We start from the raw sequence: 20,743 nt of genomic DNA, 5'->3' as shown, positions 1-20,743 counted from the left end.
CAAGTATTCCTCTTTGGGCAGATTGGGAAAATAACAAATATAATAGACTAACGAGGTTGAAGGGGAAAGAATATGTTTCTATGAAGTCGCGTCTCTGTGCCGTGCGTCATGCGCACTTCACAGGCTTCTGTTTGGTTAGGGCTGATTTATGGTTCTGCGTTACACCAACGCAGAGCCTACGCCGTAGGGTACGCAGAACCATAATCCCGGCTTTACGCTTGGTCAGTTCATGGCATGGCTGTGTGTAGGAGAGACAGGGGCGGCAGGAGATGACTGCTTCCCTCCCTCACTTCTCCACTGAGCCTTTAGGAGTGAGGAGGGGAAAACTGTAGAGCTGCACAATGAGCTGATAAACAAATATTGCGAGCACTTATTTGAAAAGAATCCAGTCTAATCATGGTTAAATCAGTTTAAGCAAGTTTAGTCATGCGTGCTTAGTAGCAGAGCTCCTTTTTGAGTTGCGGGTTACAAGTGATCGGAAATCTGCTATGGAGGACTTGGTAAGTCAAAATGAGTCTGAGCACTGACAATGTCACAAACTTGCGGAAAAATGGTTCCCTGGAGCCCGACGACGGGGTGTCTCTCCAGCTCAACTTTACGAACAGTTCTGGGGGAAACAGTGAGGTGGACCTCAGCAGAGCCATCCCGCTCGCCCTGGTGCTGGGAGCCTTCATCGTGTTTGCCATCGCGGGCAACATCCTCGTCATCCTGTCCGTGGTGTGCAACAGGCACCTGCGCACCCCGACCAACTACTTCATCATAAACCTGGCCATCGCAGACCTGCTGCTGGGCACCACGGTGCTGCCCGTGTCCGCCACCCTGGAGATCCTGGACTACTGGGTGTTCGGCAGGATCTTCTGCGACATCTGGGCTGCGGTGGACGTGCTGTGCTGCACCGCGTCCATCATGAGCCTGTGCGTAATCTCCATAGACCGCTACATCGGGGTGAGCCACCCGCTGCAGTACCCGGGCATCGTGACGGAGAAGCGGGCCCTGCTGGCCATGCTGGGGGTCTGGGTGCTGTCCGTGGTCATCTCCATCGGACCTCTGCTCGGCTGGAAGCAGCCGCCCTCTCCGGACGACACGGTGTGCCTCATCACCGAGGAGCCGTTTTACGCGCTCTTCTCCTCGCTCGGCTCCTTCTACATCCCGCTCGCCGTCATTCTGGCGATGTACTGCCGCGTGTACATCGTCGCCAAAAGGACCACTAAGAACCTGGAGGCGGGTGTGATGCGAGAGAGGATGGACACCAGCGAGCTGACCCTGAGGATCCACAAGGGCTCCCAGGTGCAGGACGACGCCGGCACCGGCGGCACCAAGGGCCGCGCGCACCAGGCCAGGAGCTCCCTCACTGTGAAACTTCTGAAATTCTCCCGGGAGAAGAAAGCAGCTAAAACTTTGGGAGTTGTGGTCGGCATGTTTATCCTTTGCTGGCTGCCCTTCTTTTTGGCCTTGCCCATAGGTAAGTAAGTTCAACAGGCAGGGGCGCCTCCAAAAATGTTTCCTAGGGGGGGCCAGATGGGGCCACTTAAATTCTTGGGGTGGAACCAAAACTAAAATTACATAATTACAGGACTTTATTATACTGTTGTAGTATACGGGCTCAGAAATGTCTAACTTGTCTGCATATATAATAATGGTTAATAGCAAAATAATAAATTATATATATGTAATATATACAGGACTGTCTCAGAAAATTTGAATATTGTGATAAAGTCCTTTATTTTCTGTAATGCAAAAATGTCATACATTCTGGATTCATTACAAATCAACTGAAATATTGCAAGCCTTTTATTATTTTAATATTCCTGATCATGGCTTACAGCTTAAGAAAACTCAAATATCCTATCTCAAAAAATTAGAATATTCTGAGAATCTTAATCTTAAACTGTAAACCATAATCAGCAATATTAAAATAATAAAAGGCTTGCAATATTTCAGTTGATTTGTAATGAATCCAGAATGTATGACATTTTTGTTTTTTAATTGCATTACAGAAAATAAAGAACTTTATCACAATATTCTAATTTTCTGAGACATTCCTGTGTATATATTTTGCCCAAATGATTTGGGATGAATCGCATAACTGTCAATAGAATCCATGTGACCCGCAAGTGTTTTTTTTTATTTATTTTTTTTTAATTGAGGCAAATGGGGTGGCCAGCAAATTTGTAGGGGGGGCCATGGCCACCCCTGGCCACCCCCTGGTGGCGCCACTGTCAACAGGTCAGATTTCACACACGTCTATTATTCTGTCAAAATTATCCTTTGCAGAAACTTTCACAACTTTTTGCTCTCCGATTTAGAGAATTTCATGACCAGTAAATATCTAAAGAGACTTTACAGATACTATATTAGAGCTAAAATGACTGTGGGAAATTTGTGACTGCAGTGCCTCTAAATCACCTATAGCTGGCTCTGGAAAGGTCTCCAGGGTAACATTTGCTGCTGTGAATTGTCACCAAATCTCTGTGTGGGCTTTGATTTACGTTTGTGGTCATCATAAATTTCCAGAATCAAATATATAATGGTATCCTTATATACGGCACAGGGGGTGTATTATTAATCTGACCTCAGCCTGCGTTCATACATTTAATTTAGTCTGCAAATTATTTTTTTATTTTGACAAACTGATGCCATTTACTCCATAAAGCCAAAATATTAGAATAGAATAGAATAGAATACTTTATTGTTATACTTTATACTTTTATTACCCAGGTTGTAGTCTCCACATGAGGGCTGAAGTGAGGAAACACTTTTAGGAATTTGAGAAGGAATTTCTTGCAAGCTTATCCAAACAATTACTGTTATCTTTTCAGTATTCCCTGGGTCTTGGTTAATCTGTAGGTGGCCTCCCTCTGATCTCAGTCAGTTTTCTCCGATGCCTGCTGATCCTGCTGAGGCTCCCTGTTGCCACAGTGTCCCGGCTGTTTCAAAAACTGCAGAGGAAATTAAACGATATATTGCAGTGAAATGTCCATGCCACAGGGCTGTGTCGCAGTGAGGAGGTTAAGAAAACATCATGGCTTTTAATAATGCTTGAGGTAGAACAGACAGACTTATTGAACTTGCATCATGTTTTGTAGATGATAATTTGCCAGACTCTTTGATCCCCTTCAGGCACTGTGGACAACTACAGCAAATGTACGCGTGCGTGTGCCTGTGTGCAGTCATTTATCCTGGTCATGTGTGAGTGTGTTTATGCTCCTGGCCTCGAGCTGCAGCTCATCACATCCTCACATGGATACACACACAATAGGACCCGTGGCAGGCTCACTATGCAGCGTCACAGAGAAGGGATTAGTTGACTTCAAGGCACTCTCAGTGAGATATCAAATGTAATTTTACAAAGTTCTGATTTGCAGATCTGAGTGGATCAAAGTGTAAATTTGAAGTGGGGGATGGCTCTTTTCGAGGTCCCTCTTTATGTAACACTCTGCAGAACAAACTGCCAAGAAACCCCTTTCAATGGTACATTTGTCTTTACAGTCCGCTGCGTGGCATACTGATACACTGACACAAAGCATGCTATTCCTTTCTTTTATGCACGTTTTAAATAGGGTTAGACAAACATTAGCGAAAACATTAAAGTTTAAAACTTTTTTCCAGACGAATTCCACAAAATACAACTACTTTAAACCCTGGATCTCAACAGAGGGTACTGAAACTCATCTCTGCCCTGACACCATTTCCAAAAAAGGATTTGTTGGTGATATTGCTTTGTTTTGTTTTGTTTTTGTGCCTCTGGTCCTTGGTGCGAGTTTGGTCTAAACTAAAATTCTTTAGGTCTGATCTGATAGGCTCTCTCCGTGTGCCGTTCCCTCGGTATCCCCCCTCAGAGAGTGGGATTTCCGGTTTCACACTTGTTGTTGCCCAGCTCCCTCCACTGCATGCTGTCACCGACTCGTAATGTGTGTGAGAGTGTGTGTGTGCATAGTTGTAATGCATGGCATGTGAGGTTTTGTGTGTGCAGGTATGTTCTTCACTGATGTTGTCAGTGAGGCTGCACATGCTTCACTCATGTCTATCACTACAGAATTTTCAACAACTACAAGACCTCAAAGATGAAAGTGACGCTTCATGTTGCCAGAGCTATTGTGACCTCGGAGCCGTGAGGTCACAACCTATGTAGTTGACTAAATATGTGGACACCCCCCCAACCCCACCCCAACACACATTCACAGCTGATCTCACCTATCTGGGTCAGTAAATACCTTATTTGTATTTTTGATTCCCATATTTTTAAGACTTTGTTCCACTGGTTTTAAAGTATCATATTCCCTTTTTTAATTTGGAAGTACAGACATCAGGATTATAGCCAGTACACAAAAAATGATCCCATAAAATCCTCTAGAATTATAAGTTCAGAAACTGACCAAATAATTATGTTTATGTTTTGGAAAGACAACCATTCAGTCATGGTTAAAACTTAGACTATCGTCTCAGACCTCACATCACATTTCTGAATAGTTTGGTAAAAAATGGATGGATGGATGGATGGATGGATGGATGGATGGATGGATGGATGGATGGATGGATGGATGGATGGATGGATGGATGGATGGATGGATGGATGGATGGATGGATGGATGGATGGATGGATGGATGGATGGATGGATGGATGGATGGATGGATGGATGGATAGATAGAGTTTGGGTTAAGACTCATAACAAGTCAGTTATACATATCTAAGTTACCCACTCACCACTTCCTGTCTGCGTGGCTCTTGACGTGCATTTTTGTTTCTCTAAGTATAAGCATACACATAACATAACCAGCTATTTGGATTTTAGATAATTAAGTTAAATTAAAACAATAAGTCAATAAACACTAAATAATGTCTATCAATGAATAATTATTAGAAATGATTTTAAGTTGACTAAACTTATTGTTCTACTAAATAAACTGTGAGTCCACATCATCAAGTTGGTTATTGCCGCGGATGGATTTAAGATCCACAGGCTGTAGTAAATCATCTTGCCTATGCCTGCGCTGCAGGTTCGTGGCAGACTCAGGCATTCACTTATCTCTGCATATTTTCCTCCGGCCAAATCCACCCAAGGAGTTTTACTGTCTTCCTGTTCATCCTCTCAACCTCAGCTGAGCACGACTGATATTCAAAAACATTCAACCATTTAGATGATGAGTTCATTTTCCATTTGAATGAGTAGCTCATTTTGTTGAGTAGTACCGGTACATCAAATCATTTCCTCTGGCTCCTGTTTTTCTTGGTTTGAAATGAAAAACATTTGCATGGCAGCAAAGTCCTTTAAAATATTTTTCCAGAAAATGTAAATACACACACACACACACACACACACACACACACACACACACACACACGCACACACACACACACACACACACAAACACACACACACACACATGCAAAAGTTACCAGAGTAATAGAGATCCATGTGTTACACTGTGGTGAGCAAAAAACAGATGTAAAAACTGAGAGTGCGTTGCATCTGCAGAGATTCAGTTGTAAAATAGATTATATAAAATCTAATTATGTTGCAGAAATGTCTTTAAAATTAGAAAAATCCCTTTTTAAACATTTTCTTTTAGTTTTTACACTATAAGCCAGGAATAAAAGTATATCTTTGTCAAAACGTTAAACTCTAGTTTAAACTGTGTTCTCGTTTTACTTTTAATTTGATTCCAGAGACAGAAAGTGATCATATTCGTCCAAGAATGAAAAATGACTCAATCTATTTAAGTTTTGTGTTTCTGTTGAATGTTCCTAAAGTTACTGTTCAGGAAGGAGACTGTTATTTAGCTGAAGAGTAGACCGAACAATCTGTCAAACACGCCAGTGAAAGAAATGCAGCTGTGCGCTCCAACTCATGCTGGTCCTGAGATTTTGTCCCTTCTTTTTAACCCTTGTTTTCCAACCAGGAAGTTGAGCAGCATTTCATTCTTTTTTTTTAATCCTATTTGATATGTTCAAACAATCTGCCAATTTTTGTTGGAAGCTTTCTTTTTTCTTATTGCTCTGATTTCCTTTTATTTTTTGTTATTTAATCATGCTGCTCAAATGATTTGGCCACATAAACTATTGCAGCTCCTCAGTTCATTTATTATAAGTCAGCTACTTAATTGTTGCCAGTTGATTTCCTGCCCCATGATTAAAAACTTGAAATTCTGATTTCAGTTTTACTCAAATAAATATATAAAAAAATCTAAATGAAAAACTTCAATGTAAGCACTTAAGTTTTAAGAAACAGTAGTTTTTTTCAAACTAACTTGACTTAAACAATCTAATATTTAATTGGACAATTATAGACGGTAAACAGTGGACGAAGCATTAGGTCACGTGACTCATTGGTTTCCAAAGAGCGGTTTTGATGACGAATGACGAAGTGATACTGGCTAGCCATTGGCCAAGCCATCTGTCAATCAATCATATTAGAAATACATTTATTGCTTGATATTAACTCTCCTGGCCTGATACAAAAAAAAATTATCTCCCCCTCAGAGTTGTAATGGATGTGAAATTAAACAGTTAAGATCCAAATGGTTTTTTGAACCAGGCATTAAATATGTTTATGTTTGCTCAAACCGTGGACATTTTAACACAGGAGTCAATGGAGATTGTGCAGCTTGTGCAGCCAGCGTCTAGTCGAGTAACTGCATCGGATCTTGTGTGCGATTCACACTGGACTAAAATTACCTCTGGGCCTGCAGACTTTTGAAAAGTACACCCTGACATCTGCATTTAGTTGCACCCATTCATGCTGGATAAACAAAGTCTCAGACACTCAAGAACACATCACATTTTTGAGACGTGAAAATTATGTATTGGCCTGTGTTTTAAGTTGCCACGGTAACAGTATTAAGAGTAAACGAAACCAGAGCTTTTGTTGAAGCCCTGAAGGTTTTGAGCTGTCAGAGAGGCTTGATGAAAGATTTTTTTAATTTTTTTATTTTTTACTGCGTGATGCAGTAAAAACACTAACATGTCTTCATTTTATTGTCGTTTCTCTCCTGATCTGGACTTCTTGACCGTTTCTCAATTCCCAAGAAAGGAAATACACACAAGAACACCTTTTTTTCAAAGGTCTCCATATGAGGCTTAATTTGTTGATTTATTTCTTTAAGTTCATCATTTAAAAATATCAGATCATCACACTATATAGACTGAATAAAGGTTGATGTTGTAAAATATCACATATTTCTTTGTATATTTTGGCTGCAATTGCCAAAATTACACCAGGAAAGAGGATTCCAGTTCGCACATCATCAAATTACTGACATATGCATTCGGATGAGAATAAGATGATCTCCTGACCTCGGTGTTTGCTGAAACTGGATGGGTAATTTACAGTGGAATTTATACTTTACACAGTTCGGACAAGCTTAAAATCACAAATGTCTTCTCTGGTCATTACAAATGAACGCATGTTCCCAGATCATTTAAATCCCATGTGAATGGGGCATTAGTCTTTACAACTTCAAGTTTTATTTTTGTTTCTCTCATTGTCTCTTCCATCATAGCTTTCTAGAGTCTCAATCAGCTGTATCATGATGTCCACTGAAGCTCGTTGAACTACATTCATTTTTACTGATTGCGTGATATACCATAAAATGCTTCACAGTTTTCCTGAGAGGACCAGAACGGGAATCCAAAGTTACTTTGGCTGATTTTTGCTAATAGTAGGGATGGAAAACTATGAGCGCTCGAAGATGCTTCCTTAAAGTAAACAAACATTCCTGCAGATGAAACGGAAACTGATATTTTAACGCCAACAAGAATCCTCTATGCTGCCTTCATGCCTGTAGCCCAGTATTAACACATTCAAAAGACATTATGCATTCCAAGTCTTTATTAAAACTTTTTAGGTACATTTACACTTTGTATCTGAGTATTAACTCATCAGAAGGTCTGAAAGCGGTTACTTAAACACAGAGATGCCTTTCAGATTAGGTGAAACATCTTGAAAGAAAAAAAGTTGCCTTCTAATCAAGCACTTTGGATGACTGAAAATCTACTCCAGCATGCAAGCTGTGGTGAATGATTAAAAAACAAAGGTTTTATGTTTCATTAGTAAGTTCTTTAAAGAGATTGCAGACATGACCCTCATAGAAACTATGGGGAATTATGACGAATCATTGGAGAGACTCAAATACATTTCTCACCTCTCAGTTTGTTCTTCTGTCTTGTTCCCATCTCACAGCTCAAAAATAGGAAAGCATTGATGGACTGCACGTGTTGCTTCATTGCACACTTTTTTTCTCACAGTTCTTTTACACTAATCAGGCAGTAATATCCTGTGAAGCCTCCGTTGGACCAGGCGGTGCAGGCAATGAGTCCAAATGTGAGAGAAACCAACACTTTTTCAGGTGTTTGTAGTTGTTTTTCTTCTTCACAAGCAAATCAGGAAAATCTTAGACAACATGGAACAGGCAAATAAAAGAAAGAATCATGCATTTTATGTAGAATATGGTTTTGCTTTCTTTGTTGAAAAAAATGTATAGATGAGAAAAAATGTCCTAAATGCATCTATGATGTTCCAAAAGTACTTTTCTGCATCATCTCTGCCCTCACAGAAGTCTAAATGAGCGTTGTCACGGACACAGATCCAGCACCATATCATCACAGATGCTGACTTGATGCTTACAATAGGATGTTCCTTCTCACCTTTGGTGCCCATTTCTTCCAGTTAAAAAAGCCCAAGTACGTTGAGTCACCTGACCATAATATGCATGTCCCTTGTGAGATGGTCCATCCCAGATCCTTCAGAGTCCTCAGATGTCTACACCATAAGGCCTCTTTCTACATACACTCTTTTTCTTTTTTTTTTTACAAATTTTTGAAGTGGCATTTGTGTATATAGCGCCATTCAACAGTGCTTGATAGAAATGTAGATCTAAGATTGAAATACTCTTTCTCCCATGACTTCAGTGCCCACACCCTGGGTGGGGTTGGCGAAAGGGTCTTTCTGTGTGGAGTTTGCATGTTCTCCCCGTGTTCCCTTGGGTAGCTAATGTGAGCTACCCTCACAAAAACATGCAGCAGTCCTGGGCTATACATGCCCCCTCTGGCCAACCGGGGCGCCAGATGGGGTTGGGAGGATCCGGCCGGAATAATGTGATCCTACCACGCGCTACGTCCGGCCAGAGAAACCCCACCCTGTCTGGTGAAAAGATGCGGCCTGAGGAGACCTGAGCTCAGTGCAGGGCCCTCCCGGGGTTGGTAGAGGGAGCAATGCCCAGGACTGTCACTTAGATATGAGCACTGGGTGATAAAATGGGGAAAAATCGTGGATAAAAACGTAAAAAAAAAAGAAAGAAATACTCTTTCTCGTGTGGTCATATCACCTATTAAGGAGTGATGATTCTTGATGTAGTTTTATCTGAGGGATCTCGAGTGTCCAGTTTAGGTTTGAAATTCCTCCTGATCCCCTGAATAATTTAATGATATTTGACACTGTTGCAGGGGAAATATACAAATCCTTTCCAATCCTTCATTGAGGAACATTGTTTGTCAGCATTCCAATGATCTTCTCATGCATTTGTTGACACAATCAAGATCCTCTGGCCAATATTTTCAACATAAATTTTCATGGATACTAGAAATTACAGAAACAATCGCTTATTGACATCACCTCTTTGGAAAAAAATCATTACTTCTATAACTTTCATCTTTACTAGCACTAAATGTTTTTGGATGTGCTGTAAGCCATAAGTGCAAAAGTGGATGTACTGTATGTTAACAAAACAAATTAAGGTGACGAGAACTAACCTGAAATACCTTAATTCCATGCTTTCAACAAAGAAATAAAAGTAAAATCATATGTAGAAGCACCTTTCCTATTCTTTGTCATTTGCATATTCCACATTGTCCCTGCTTTTTCTGATTTGTGTTTGCATATTTATCTTCGGAGGAGATATTTTATTTAGCATTCAGTTTGAATCACATACGTTGTCATGTTCCATTTAGCCGGCGGGCCCCTGGGCTCCAGAGGTAATTGAAATGGCTTTTTTGAAGAGGGGAAAATAATGAGAGTGCTACGTGTCAAAGTAATGGAGGAGAGAGGAGGTGGCAGAGCTGAGCAGGAGGAGCCACAGGGCAGCGTGCGGGGTGAAGGCGAGGGGTCTCTGGGACGTCAACCCAATTTACTGAAAATAGCTTCACACGGTGCTTTCATTGAAAGCTACATTTGAGGGCGATAATGTCTCTGCACTTCCACATCAAGAGATATTAATCATATTTATTGCAGTTATGAAACAGGATGCGTGAGTTTTAAGGGAGCAGATGTGTGTGTGTGTGTGTGTGTGTGTGTGTGTTTCTTTTCCCGGTCGACATGGCACAGAATAGGCATCGTTTCTTCCAATTAGTGAGAATAACAGGATGCCCTGTTTTGTTAAGATGTTCCTGTGTTTCATAGTGAGATGTGTGCGTGCCTGTCCTCAGGAAGGAGGTGTGAGCACATGTCTTAACAGAATGGGCGAGATCACCTCCAAAAACAATCCTCCCCTGGTTATCTATATATCCCATTGTCTTACAGCCAAGACCCCTCGCATCCTCTTATACTATAGCTTTTTGACATAAATATTTCAGCAAGCAAACAAATGGGTCACGTTCAAATGGAACTTAAATACACAAACATGCATCAAATCGGGCTACGATAGAGTCTGGAATCAGGCGGTGTTTCCTTCGCTTTAATCCTCTGCTTATGTGGAAAGGAGACGTATGAACACGATGGCCTTGGCCCGCCTTTTTAGTCTTTGTAGAGCTTCTGGATGTTTGTTGGCTTTGCCTTGGTGGGAGACAGAGCCACATGTCTGTGTTTGTCCACTGTCGCGGTCTATTTTAGATTCCTTTAAATAAGTTGAGACGGACGGTATATTGTTGTTTTATCCACAGCAGCTCAGTTTTTGAATCAAACAAGAGATTTTAATCTGCCCCGCACAAGCTTTTCACGTGACCGCTGAAAACGATCTGCTCAACTGATCTCAGTGATGTGCTGCCTTGTTCTTTTTAGTATTCTTATAGATCGGATATTTAAAATTATTATAACATTTTTATTGCACAGAAGAATTTGGTTATGCTTTAACAAATGGATAAAAACTTATTTTCACTTTTCACATTGCAAGTAACACACTCTGATCAAGACTTGCTGAGACTACTAATGATTTTGGGAATCATCCAAAAGCTTAACACCTACCTTTAGAAGCGTTTCCTATAGATCTCAGTTGAAATATTCAATCTTAAACATGTTGGATCAGGAGTCTTCAGTTCAGTCATTTAGAATGACATAAACAACAACTGGACAACTGACAATCTACACAACACAAGTGACTCCCCACGTTCAATCAAGTACACGACTATGTAGCAAAACTGAGGAGACGAGAGGGCAGAACAGTAAATCATAGGTTTGCTATACCGGCCTTTCTAGGGGGAAATATTGTGCTCTAGATTTGTACATTCATTTTTAAAGATTTTGCGAAATCACCATCATTGACCATCATTAACAAATTTGTTAAAGGTTAAATCTCAGAAAGAAAGTTGTTGCCATTTATTTCATTAGCCTTCGCAGAGTTACAGGTTTGGAGACAGGTTTAACAGTGTTTTAATTTTACTTGTATGTACACCTTTATGAGCATAGATTGAGCCTTTAGAGGGGCTGGCGACGTGCCCAGCTTTTACCCAACCTCTCCCCCAATCACAGCCTTGTAGCTCTGAGAACATGAACTTTAGCACAATGTTGAAGCCTGCACAGGACAAGAGAGCACAAAAACAAAACAACACGAATGCAACCAGATCTTAATGTAAAAGAACCAGCAAAGTGTCCGTTGATCAATCACAAAAGCAAATCTCTAATATTGATATATATTGAGTCCTAAATCAGAATAAACTCTGAACTTCAAACCATTTTACTTTTTGTCAGTCTTTTTAATCTGTTTATTGAAGCAGTTTGTGGCGGCCATAAATTCATAGGACACCATTTAAATCAACGTGTGTAGTTCTTCTGTCTTGAATTATTTTACAAAGCACCATTTATTATGCTTAAATGGACGAGCCGCAGCTGTCAGCCTATTAAAAGTCTTTTAAAGAGAAACATTTTCTCTCTGGCTGCTCTTCACTAGAGGCCTAATTGATGCGATGCTGCTTCGGTGGTTGTACGTCTTTAAGTTTCTCCATCTTCACAAAGGGACTCTGATTCTCATTCGTGGTAGCTATTGAGTTGTTTGTTCCATTTCTGTCCGTCAGATCACTCAGTTTGGCTAAACGGACAGATTCAGGATGCCTTTTTCTCCCTCTGAGTTTCTTCTTTTAGAGCGATGGAGGCTGCTCTGCTTCTGGGCACCTCACGTCTAACTTTTCCTGCGTCCTTTCAAAGATATGCATCTTAATACAGCTTTGTCGAAAAAGGACGATTCCAGTGAGCATCATCAACTGCGAGACTCTAAGTGTGTCCTGTTGAAAATACATGCAATTCTAGGCACTGTGTATACAGTGGCGTTGTTGAGCCGCGCTTCGGAGTTCAGCGGCTCGGGTCATAACAAAATTAACAACACTCGTAAATCTTTTTATTTTTTTATTTTTGTCCTGGCTCTTTCATTGTAGGGAAATCTGAAAAGATTAATGGGTAAAAACATATGTTGTTGTTCTTAAAGATAACAAAATAAAGGAGAAAAGGGAAGCGATTGTAAATCACACCATAAATAGTATAAGTGCAGCTGGACAGTCCCCGTCCAAGAGGCTCCCTCGGCTCCAACTGACTGATGGGGTCACAGGTTTTTGAACTCCTGCAGGGTCAGTGGTAGCTTGGTAGTCGTGGGGGTCACATGTGCCTCCGGCATCCAGCTCCACTATCATATGGGTCATTCAGGGCATCGAGGTCACAGTAGGGTTGTTTTTCCACACACGAGCCTTTGCCTGTGGCCCCGACAACAATCAGTTCAAATTGAGGAAGTCCCCTGACAAAACATCTACGGAAAAAAATATATATAACCAAATATAAATACATTTCACAATTGGAAGACGCCATGTTTCCTTTTGCTGTACACTTAAGCTTTTAGGACTTGCAGTGAAGGCAGTTATTCCAGTCATCGTCAGTCATGATTTGCAAAGCTCTCACAGAAAAGTACTGACACATGAAGATGGATCAGGAGAGACTGAGGGAGAAATGAAGAACTTTTTTTCCAAAATTTCACTCAAACCCGGCCCTGTGCTGTGTACCAATCACACTCACGACTCCCAGATTTGTGCAGTCACATTTTAGTGGATTTCCAGAAGGAAAGTATCATGTGAAAATGCCAACCACTTAGAAGAAAGCCATTCACAGGCGGCTCAGAGGCCAAGACATTTTCAAAGAGCTTTCTCCACTTTCATCTCACTGTCTAGAAGCTGCACGCACAAACACACACGTCACACACAGAAATAGTTGGAGTCAGAGTACTTCTTCTTTTCTTTAATTTTGTCTGTCTGGACCATCAGCCCGGATAGTTCTTCTCTTTGTCATGCACACTTTTAAGGAATTGTTCATGCCTTCGGTATTACTGGACAAGTAGAGCTGAGGCATTTCTGTTCGTCTATCGTGCATCAACAGGGCAAGATTTCACACTTGAAAGCATGAGCTTACAGTACATCTTCATTCTCTCCGGGAATGTAACAATAATGTAGGAATGTGGGTCGGATTAATTTATGGACTGTTATCTTTCTGGTTGCATGCAAACGACACCTTCCACGGTTTCATGCTAATCCCGCTTTTTGCTGTGTGTATTAATGACTGTTTTTATCTGCTGATTTCCCCCCACTCACCTTCTTAGCTCTTATCCTCCCTCTTCTTGAGCCCACTCTCATCTGTACAAAAATGATCTCCAGTGTGAATTAATCCAAATAAGGTTTTGTCAAACTCACTTTAATACATGATAAACTCCCTCAGACTTCGCAGGATTTTTTTGTGTTCAAAGCTTAAGGATTATTATTCTTATTAAGAAATATTGCGGTGGTCATATAACCTTTGTACCTCTCACTGAATTATCTCCCATTTTGCTTAAGAAATATGCCCTTTTTTCCCTCAAAGCATCTCAACTCCCCTCGTTTAACTCTCTGGGAAGGAGCCTCCCACAGTTTCTGTATTTTTTAGGAAGAGCTCAAAATTAGTATCCAAGTGTCTGCACCTGCTTTTAAAAAGAAGAGCATCGGCTGCTTTTGAAGGCTTTACTTAAAATAAAATTCGTCTGAAAATACAAACAATGTGTGAAATTATTCCAAGCAGTCCAGCAGTGCGTCCCGGCGTTATTTGAACCAATGCTGCCATCTGCTGGATCCAGTCCAGTGCAGGATCACCGTCTGAACGCAAGACTGACAACTCCACTGATAAGATATAATCCACTAATGTGCACCAGTACATTAGCAGATCCCAACTCATTTAATACTAATAGATCAGTGCTACCATTTAAATATTTCTACCCCGTAGTAAAAAGTATTAAATTGTAAATTGTACAATTGTTAAATTGAGAGGGATGAGGAAAACAGATTTTTGCATTACTAACTTCCCCCTTCTTGCTATTATGTATTATATATGTATGTATTATTTTGCAAGTATGATTAGCAAAGTGATTCTAATAGAAAGCCTTAAGCAAAACTGTTTATATAAAAAAAAACAAGATTTAAGGTTGGTGATTAGCCTTTAGTCTTTGCTCTTATTTTCAGCATAAAAGAAGCAGTGTGGAAGCTCTCAGACTCCATCTTCAGATCTTCGTTTTGAATTAAATGTAAACAATCCTAACTCCTAAAATCTAGCTCTATTTTAGAGAATAATTGTGGTTAAAAGCAAAAGTATGAATGGTAAACAATCATGGTTTGGAAGTATATTGAAGTATATTCTTGTTTTTTCTTTGTGGCTATAGTCCTCTTCTGTCAGCAGAAAACAAAACAGAAAACAGGAAAGGAACTTTAATGGTTGCTCTGTTTCAGCTAAAAATCATGTGCATGTTCCTATACTCTGCAAAGATCATTTTAATAAAACCACCTTGGCTATACAACTGGTGTGTTGCATGCTGCTGGAGGGGACCCTGAGTAGACAGAGTCCTGCTATAGATATAATCCAAGATGAAAATGACAGTATTCATCACGCTCAAATTGTCAGAGCGGGTCAGGGAGCATAAGAGATCATTTTCACACATGCCAACACAGAGTCAAGAGTATAAACCCAGTGAGTGAAATGTGCCGGAGAACAATTTATACAACGGCCTGACTCTCCCATAATAATACATGGACTTCATGCAACTGTGTACGTATTTCATACATTTATTAAAACAGTGTCATAGCAGATGCAAGCTGAAATCAAAGCTAAAGGTGGTCCAACAGCATAAATTGATTTTTACTAAATACTATTTTTTTTCCACGGTTAAAACTTTTGTTAATCTGTCTGATTTGTACTTTATAATTTGTTTAGATTTGGCTGAGTGTGCTGACAGTACAAGCAACAACCCTGCATCTGTCATTCGATTTTGATGTAAATGTTTAAGATTAGACCACAGAGCTATTTGCCCAAAAAAATCAAAAATAAGATCACTTTAAACACGTTGTTGTATTGGGGGATATAAATCATTAATTTAAAAAGGAAAAACAAGGTTCTGCACAGATCCACAGGCCACGAACGACTCATTCATTTCTGTTGTCTGTTGTCCTCAGGGTCTTTTAATGTGAACCTGCGTCCGCCTGAACTTCTCTTCAAAGTAATATTCTGGCTGGGCTACTTCAACAGCTGCCTGAACCCCATCATCTACCCCTGCTACAGCCGCGAGTTCAAGCTGGCCTTCATCCAGATCCTGAGATGCCAGTGTCACCAGCGGCAACGCCCCGGTTGGCGAGCCTACAACTACCGGTCCTCTAACCTCAGCGCCTCTGGACACTCGCGCAAAAGCTCCACAGATCACAACTCCAGCTGGATGAATGGGAGTCAGCGTACTTTGCCGTCCTCGGCGAGTCCAAGCCCCAGCTACCTGAGCAAGGGCCTCCCCCCTTGCCCCGAGGGAGAAACCTTCATCTGGGGAGCCACCACCCCAACTCCCTCCACACCCAGCCTGCTGCCTGGCAGCCCCGCTGACTGTCATCAGGCAGTTACGAGAGGGGCGATAAGAGCGGGGAAGCCCGCTGAAGAGACCCCCGGGGGGGTTTTCTCTTTCTCCTTCGGGAACCATAAAGACAAGGCAGGGCTCAATAAAGACAGCATAATTAAAGATGACAAAGTGTGACTGCTGGGTATTTCTAAGATGGGAATAATTCCTTTCTGGGATTGCAGTCAGAGTGTGGATGTAAGATTTCACAGGTTTCACTGTATATGATCCATGATCATTCATCAGTCAATGGAGCGTCATTGTTTCTGCTGCTGTATCACAGGTGTTTTGCTTTACGTTCCTGTATCTGCGAATGACATCGACAGATGTTTTCTTTTAGTGGGCAGTAAAGGATTAAAGACAGTTTATCAAATCAATGTTGTTTCCAGTTGTGGACCGCAAAGAAACCTGCATGCATTTCCATTCAACTCCAAAGGAACCTGTAAAGGGCTTCAACACACCTTCTCCTTCTTTTAGTTTATTATCATCTTTGCTGCAAGGAGACTGAACATGAACCTGACTCCTGTAAAAATGTGTGACAAGACAAAGGATCAAAAGTCTGTTCAAATCACATGATATCTTTATGGCATATTGTAAAGAATTAAATATAACCTGTTTTTGTTTGTTTTGGTTTTTTTTAATGTGCGCACAATCATCAGATATCATATTGTTGGTATGTTTGTAGAAATGTGACATAAAAGAAATTAAAACTTTCCTCAGATACTGATTATTGTCAAATTCTGTATCAATATTTCTGTTTTGAGCAATACAGTTATTATGTAGTTATTATTATAGATGCCAAAGTCAGTTTCAGTATTAGCGTAACAACAGACGCATGTGTTGCACCCTGAACAAAACTTAAATACAAATACTAAATTATAAAATATTTAGCTGTGCCCACCACTGTCCACATCATAACTTGTAATGACACCTGATGGGAAGTGTTGATTACTTTCTATGAGCAGCCAATAGCTTGTTGCTCACTTAGAACCACCGCTGTTTACAATAATGATACTGATGTAGCCGAGGCCGAGATGCTCTGATTTCTACCTCATACTAAGACACCTAGTTTGTTAAACACAAGTCCACGTCGTGACCTGTGACCTGACAACTACATTGACACAGTTATGGTAAACATTTGAGACTCTACTGAAGCCTGAAGACATGTGAACCTTTTCTATCCACCTGTGAAGTTCTGAAACAGCCGTTGATTACACAGACTTCCAGTTACCGTAGTTTGCTCACACTAGTATCGTTCTGATAGTTTCTTTTGAGAAAGATTGCACTGTTTATTTCCCGTCTGAGCATTGAATTGTGAGCGCCAGCGTATCCTGGAAACATTTAAAGTAGCAGTACAGCAGTTTGAAAGGTCCTTGACATGAAGGGTTGGAAAAATAAACAAGGTTTGTCTGAAACGCAGGAACCCAAAAGCGATACACAAAACCTGCCTGCAAACTGACCAGAACAGCAAGACAAGCAACAACCACATAACAAATGACCAGCGAGAGGGGGAGGACTGCAGACTTACATCCTGAGGGAGTAAGTGAGAAAGTGGAGCAGCGGAGAAGGTCAGGTAAGTTGGAGTGGCTAGGTCTGAAATAGGCAAAAACACGTACAGGTCAAACAACTATGGAAATACGTGACCTTGCTTTAATCTGTTTTCATCCAGCTCTTAGAAAGGCCGTCATTATTTCACTCTTTGTGGCAGAAAGTGGATACTGAAAAACAATGTAGGACAGGAAAAATAAGAAAACAATGTTGTCACAAGCATGCTTCTTTCATCCAACTGAAAGCCGACAGCTGGAAACACATCTCTTTCTTTTCATTCAGTCCTGTTCAGACACTCCTTGAACTTCCCCCCCACTTGCACAGTTCACTTAAAGTGATGATTCAGCCTCTGCAGCACGAGGAAGACGACGGCCCGGCCATTGAGCAACATCTAGCAGCTGTTTGCCAAGACTCTCAATCGCCATATGTGAGGCGGTTTCCAAATCAACAGTTCTGTCCACGTTCTGCCAAAATGCAACCAAAAATGTTTCAAATTAACAAAAAAAATCCTTGTTTTTCTCACCTTCTTTAAATGCAACTAATAATATACATATATGTGAAACTGTGAATAAATTCACTGTTTTCCAACATTGTAGATGTAATCAACCGTACTTTTTAATTGTAAAGGTTAATGGTGCTCAAGAGTTGTCTCTGTTTACTTTTTTCATGCATTTCTTCTCAAAGAGCCGTGATAGACATCTCTGTGATGTGAAGACTTCAGTCAGCATTGAACCTCACAGATGGAAAGAAAAGATCAGAAAAGGACGATTATGTCTCTGTTAAATGATGCTGGCCACATACATGTAAACAGAGATTGTATCTCCATGTTTTATGACCCTGCACATGCTCAAACTTGCAGATGAAGTCTCCGTTTCATCACAGAGGTGCTTGAAAAACCCAAAATCGGCAGGAGAAAGGCTGTGAGACAGAAGAGGAAGGGCAGGTTTGAGAATTTCTGTAACAGGCCACTCCTCTCTGCATTCAAACTCACTCTCCCATATTGAACTCCTCTCTTTCAACATCATGGCGTTTGCAGGGAAATATGAACTTGAGAGCCAGGAGAACTATGTGGAATTCCTGGAAGTGCTTGGTATCTTCTTTTTTAATTAACACATCAATCATTTCCGGGTCAATGTGAGTCACTTTTCATTTAAACATTGCTGAACCTGTTTATTTGGAACCCTCCCTTCTCTGTTGCAGGACTTCTCAATGCCAAGACCGACCACAAAGTGGTGACAGAGGTGGTGCAAGACGGAAACGACTTCACCTGGACGCAAAGCATTCCCAACTGGACATGGTCCAATAAGTTTACGGTTGGTCAGGAATGTGAGCTGGCAACTATGACAGGCTCCAAATTCAAGGTGAGTTACCGACATGCACAGCCGGATGTGATCATGAACACATGGCACTGAGACCTGTTGTTCTTATGACCTGTAGGCTCCTGTAACTTTGGAAGCTGGGAAGATTTCCATGCAGTTTCCACAGTACCATTTCACAGCAGAGATCGTAGATGACAAGCTTGTTATGGTAAGAGAAGGCATTGTTTCCTGGATTTGGCCAGTTCATACACACTGAATGGAGCAAATCAACTCAAAATATCTACAGTAACATTAGGATGAGGTGCAATACTCTGTTGTTGTAAAAGCCTGTTTAACTTTCCTTTTTTCTCCACACTGCGTCATGTAGACTTGTGTAACTCCAGGCGAGAAGGGTGTGACTTTCATACGAGTTAACAAAAGGATCTGATACTGCGAGACTCAACATGCTTCAGCAGAAAAAGAATGACAAGGCTCGCTGTCATCGCTGGGAAAAGAGGAATAACAAGACGATGCGATGAGAGGGAAAATACTAAAGCCCCAGTTTGCAGAAGCTGAGACGCCAAACAATATGTACTGTATTCTTGCATAACCAAGCTCAGGTAAAAGAGGGTTCATGTTTGATCTGATAAAAATCCTCCACATAAAGTCTGTTTAGAAAATGATTCGACTGTTGTTGTTTTTTTGGTCCTGCACACCAGTAATGTGTCAACACTGCTTTTCTGCGCAACTTGCAACAAATGCACATTTCTGTTGAGCTGATAGTGGTTTCTTCCAGGGTCTCTCCCTCCAGACTGATATAAAACACATACTAAAAATGCTTGTACGTTTTTTGAGATTGCAGTATTAATTTGATCCTGCTGCTTGAAATATGTAAGACAGTTATTTCAGCTCAAAATGTAATTAAGTTACACTTACACTACACACCTTACATGTCTGCTTATCGCTTAGGTTTTACAAAATCGTAGAAAAAAGAAATTCCAGTTCAAAGTGCTGAAATCTTGTGAACAAGATTGAAACACACCGTATTCCTTAATCAGGGCCTTTGTGATTATATCTAGAGTGTGAGAAAAATGATTGTGTTGGCCTTAATTTGACAATTTAGTTGTAAAGCAGTGACTGATAAACTGATTCTGTTGCATCTCCAGTGAACTGATGAATCTTCTCTTTTTCACTGAAGAAATGTTGTAAATGAAGTAAACTCATCTCTTCAGACACGTCTTCCCATGTCATTAACAGTAAACAATGTACAAAGTAAATAAATTTGTCCAAAAAATCTCTTTTCTGTGTTTTCTGAATTGTTGTTGAAGCTTTCCAGTACTTTCTTGTGTTGTGTGGCGCTCGTCTCCACCTTCAGGTTACAGAACAATACAGTTTCAGGAGAAGTTGGGCAGCTGCGGACGATGTCTGTTACTACTGAACGCAATATCTTACAAATAATTCTATCACTTTTCAAAATATATCCTCACTTTTGATCTGAGGTCAGCAATATATGTCAAAAATAAAGAAGATTGGACAGAGGCAACAAAAAAAAGTGGAAAGTCACATGTCAAATTAACCAGCAGCATGATGGGGATGAAAGAGATGTCCAGAACGGTTGAGTCCTTCAGCAGTAAAGATAAGCAGGGCTCACCAATCCATGAAGAGCTTAGTCGGGACTGGCTCAACAATTTGTAATAATAATAATAATAATAATATGAATAATATGAATAATATGAATAATATGAATAATATGAATAATATGAATAATAATAATAACAGCTTGTCAGGTTTTGTTGACAAGGCATGGCTTCTCAGAT

At 40.6% G+C, this 20,743-nt stretch overlaps 2 protein-coding genes across 2 annotated transcripts; both read left to right on the top strand.

Moving 5' to 3' along the window:
- Positions 1–283: 283 nt before the first annotated feature.
- Positions 284–16,791, top strand: LOC133446907 (alpha-1A adrenergic receptor-like). Its single transcript, XM_061725118.1, has 2 exons — positions 284–1,462; positions 15,656–16,791. Exons 1-2 carry the CDS (start codon positions 511–513, stop codon positions 16,216–16,218), a joined length of 1,515 nt encoding a protein of 504 aa, XP_061581102.1. The 5' UTR covers positions 284–510; the 3' UTR covers positions 16,219–16,791.
- A 1,785-nt stretch (positions 16,792–18,576) lies between these two features.
- LOC133447548 (gastrotropin-like) lies at positions 18,577–20,222 on the top strand. Its single transcript, XM_061726249.1, has 4 exons — positions 18,577–18,718; positions 18,829–18,989; positions 19,066–19,155; positions 19,315–20,222. The coding sequence occupies exons 1-4, from the start codon at positions 18,652–18,654 to the stop codon at positions 19,372–19,374; spliced, it is 378 nt and encodes a 125-aa protein (XP_061582233.1). The 5' UTR covers positions 18,577–18,651; the 3' UTR covers positions 19,375–20,222.
- The last annotated feature ends 521 nt before the right edge of the window (positions 20,223–20,743 follow it).

Source organism: Cololabis saira, chromosome 7 (assembly GCF_033807715.1).
Source record: "Cololabis saira isolate AMF1-May2022 chromosome 7, fColSai1.1, whole genome shotgun sequence".
In the NCBI taxonomy this organism is placed as follows: Eukaryota; Metazoa; Chordata; class Actinopteri; order Beloniformes; family Belonidae; genus Cololabis; species Cololabis saira.
Note: the sequence above shows the minus strand (reverse complement) of the source record. Positions and strands in the feature narration are given on the sequence as shown.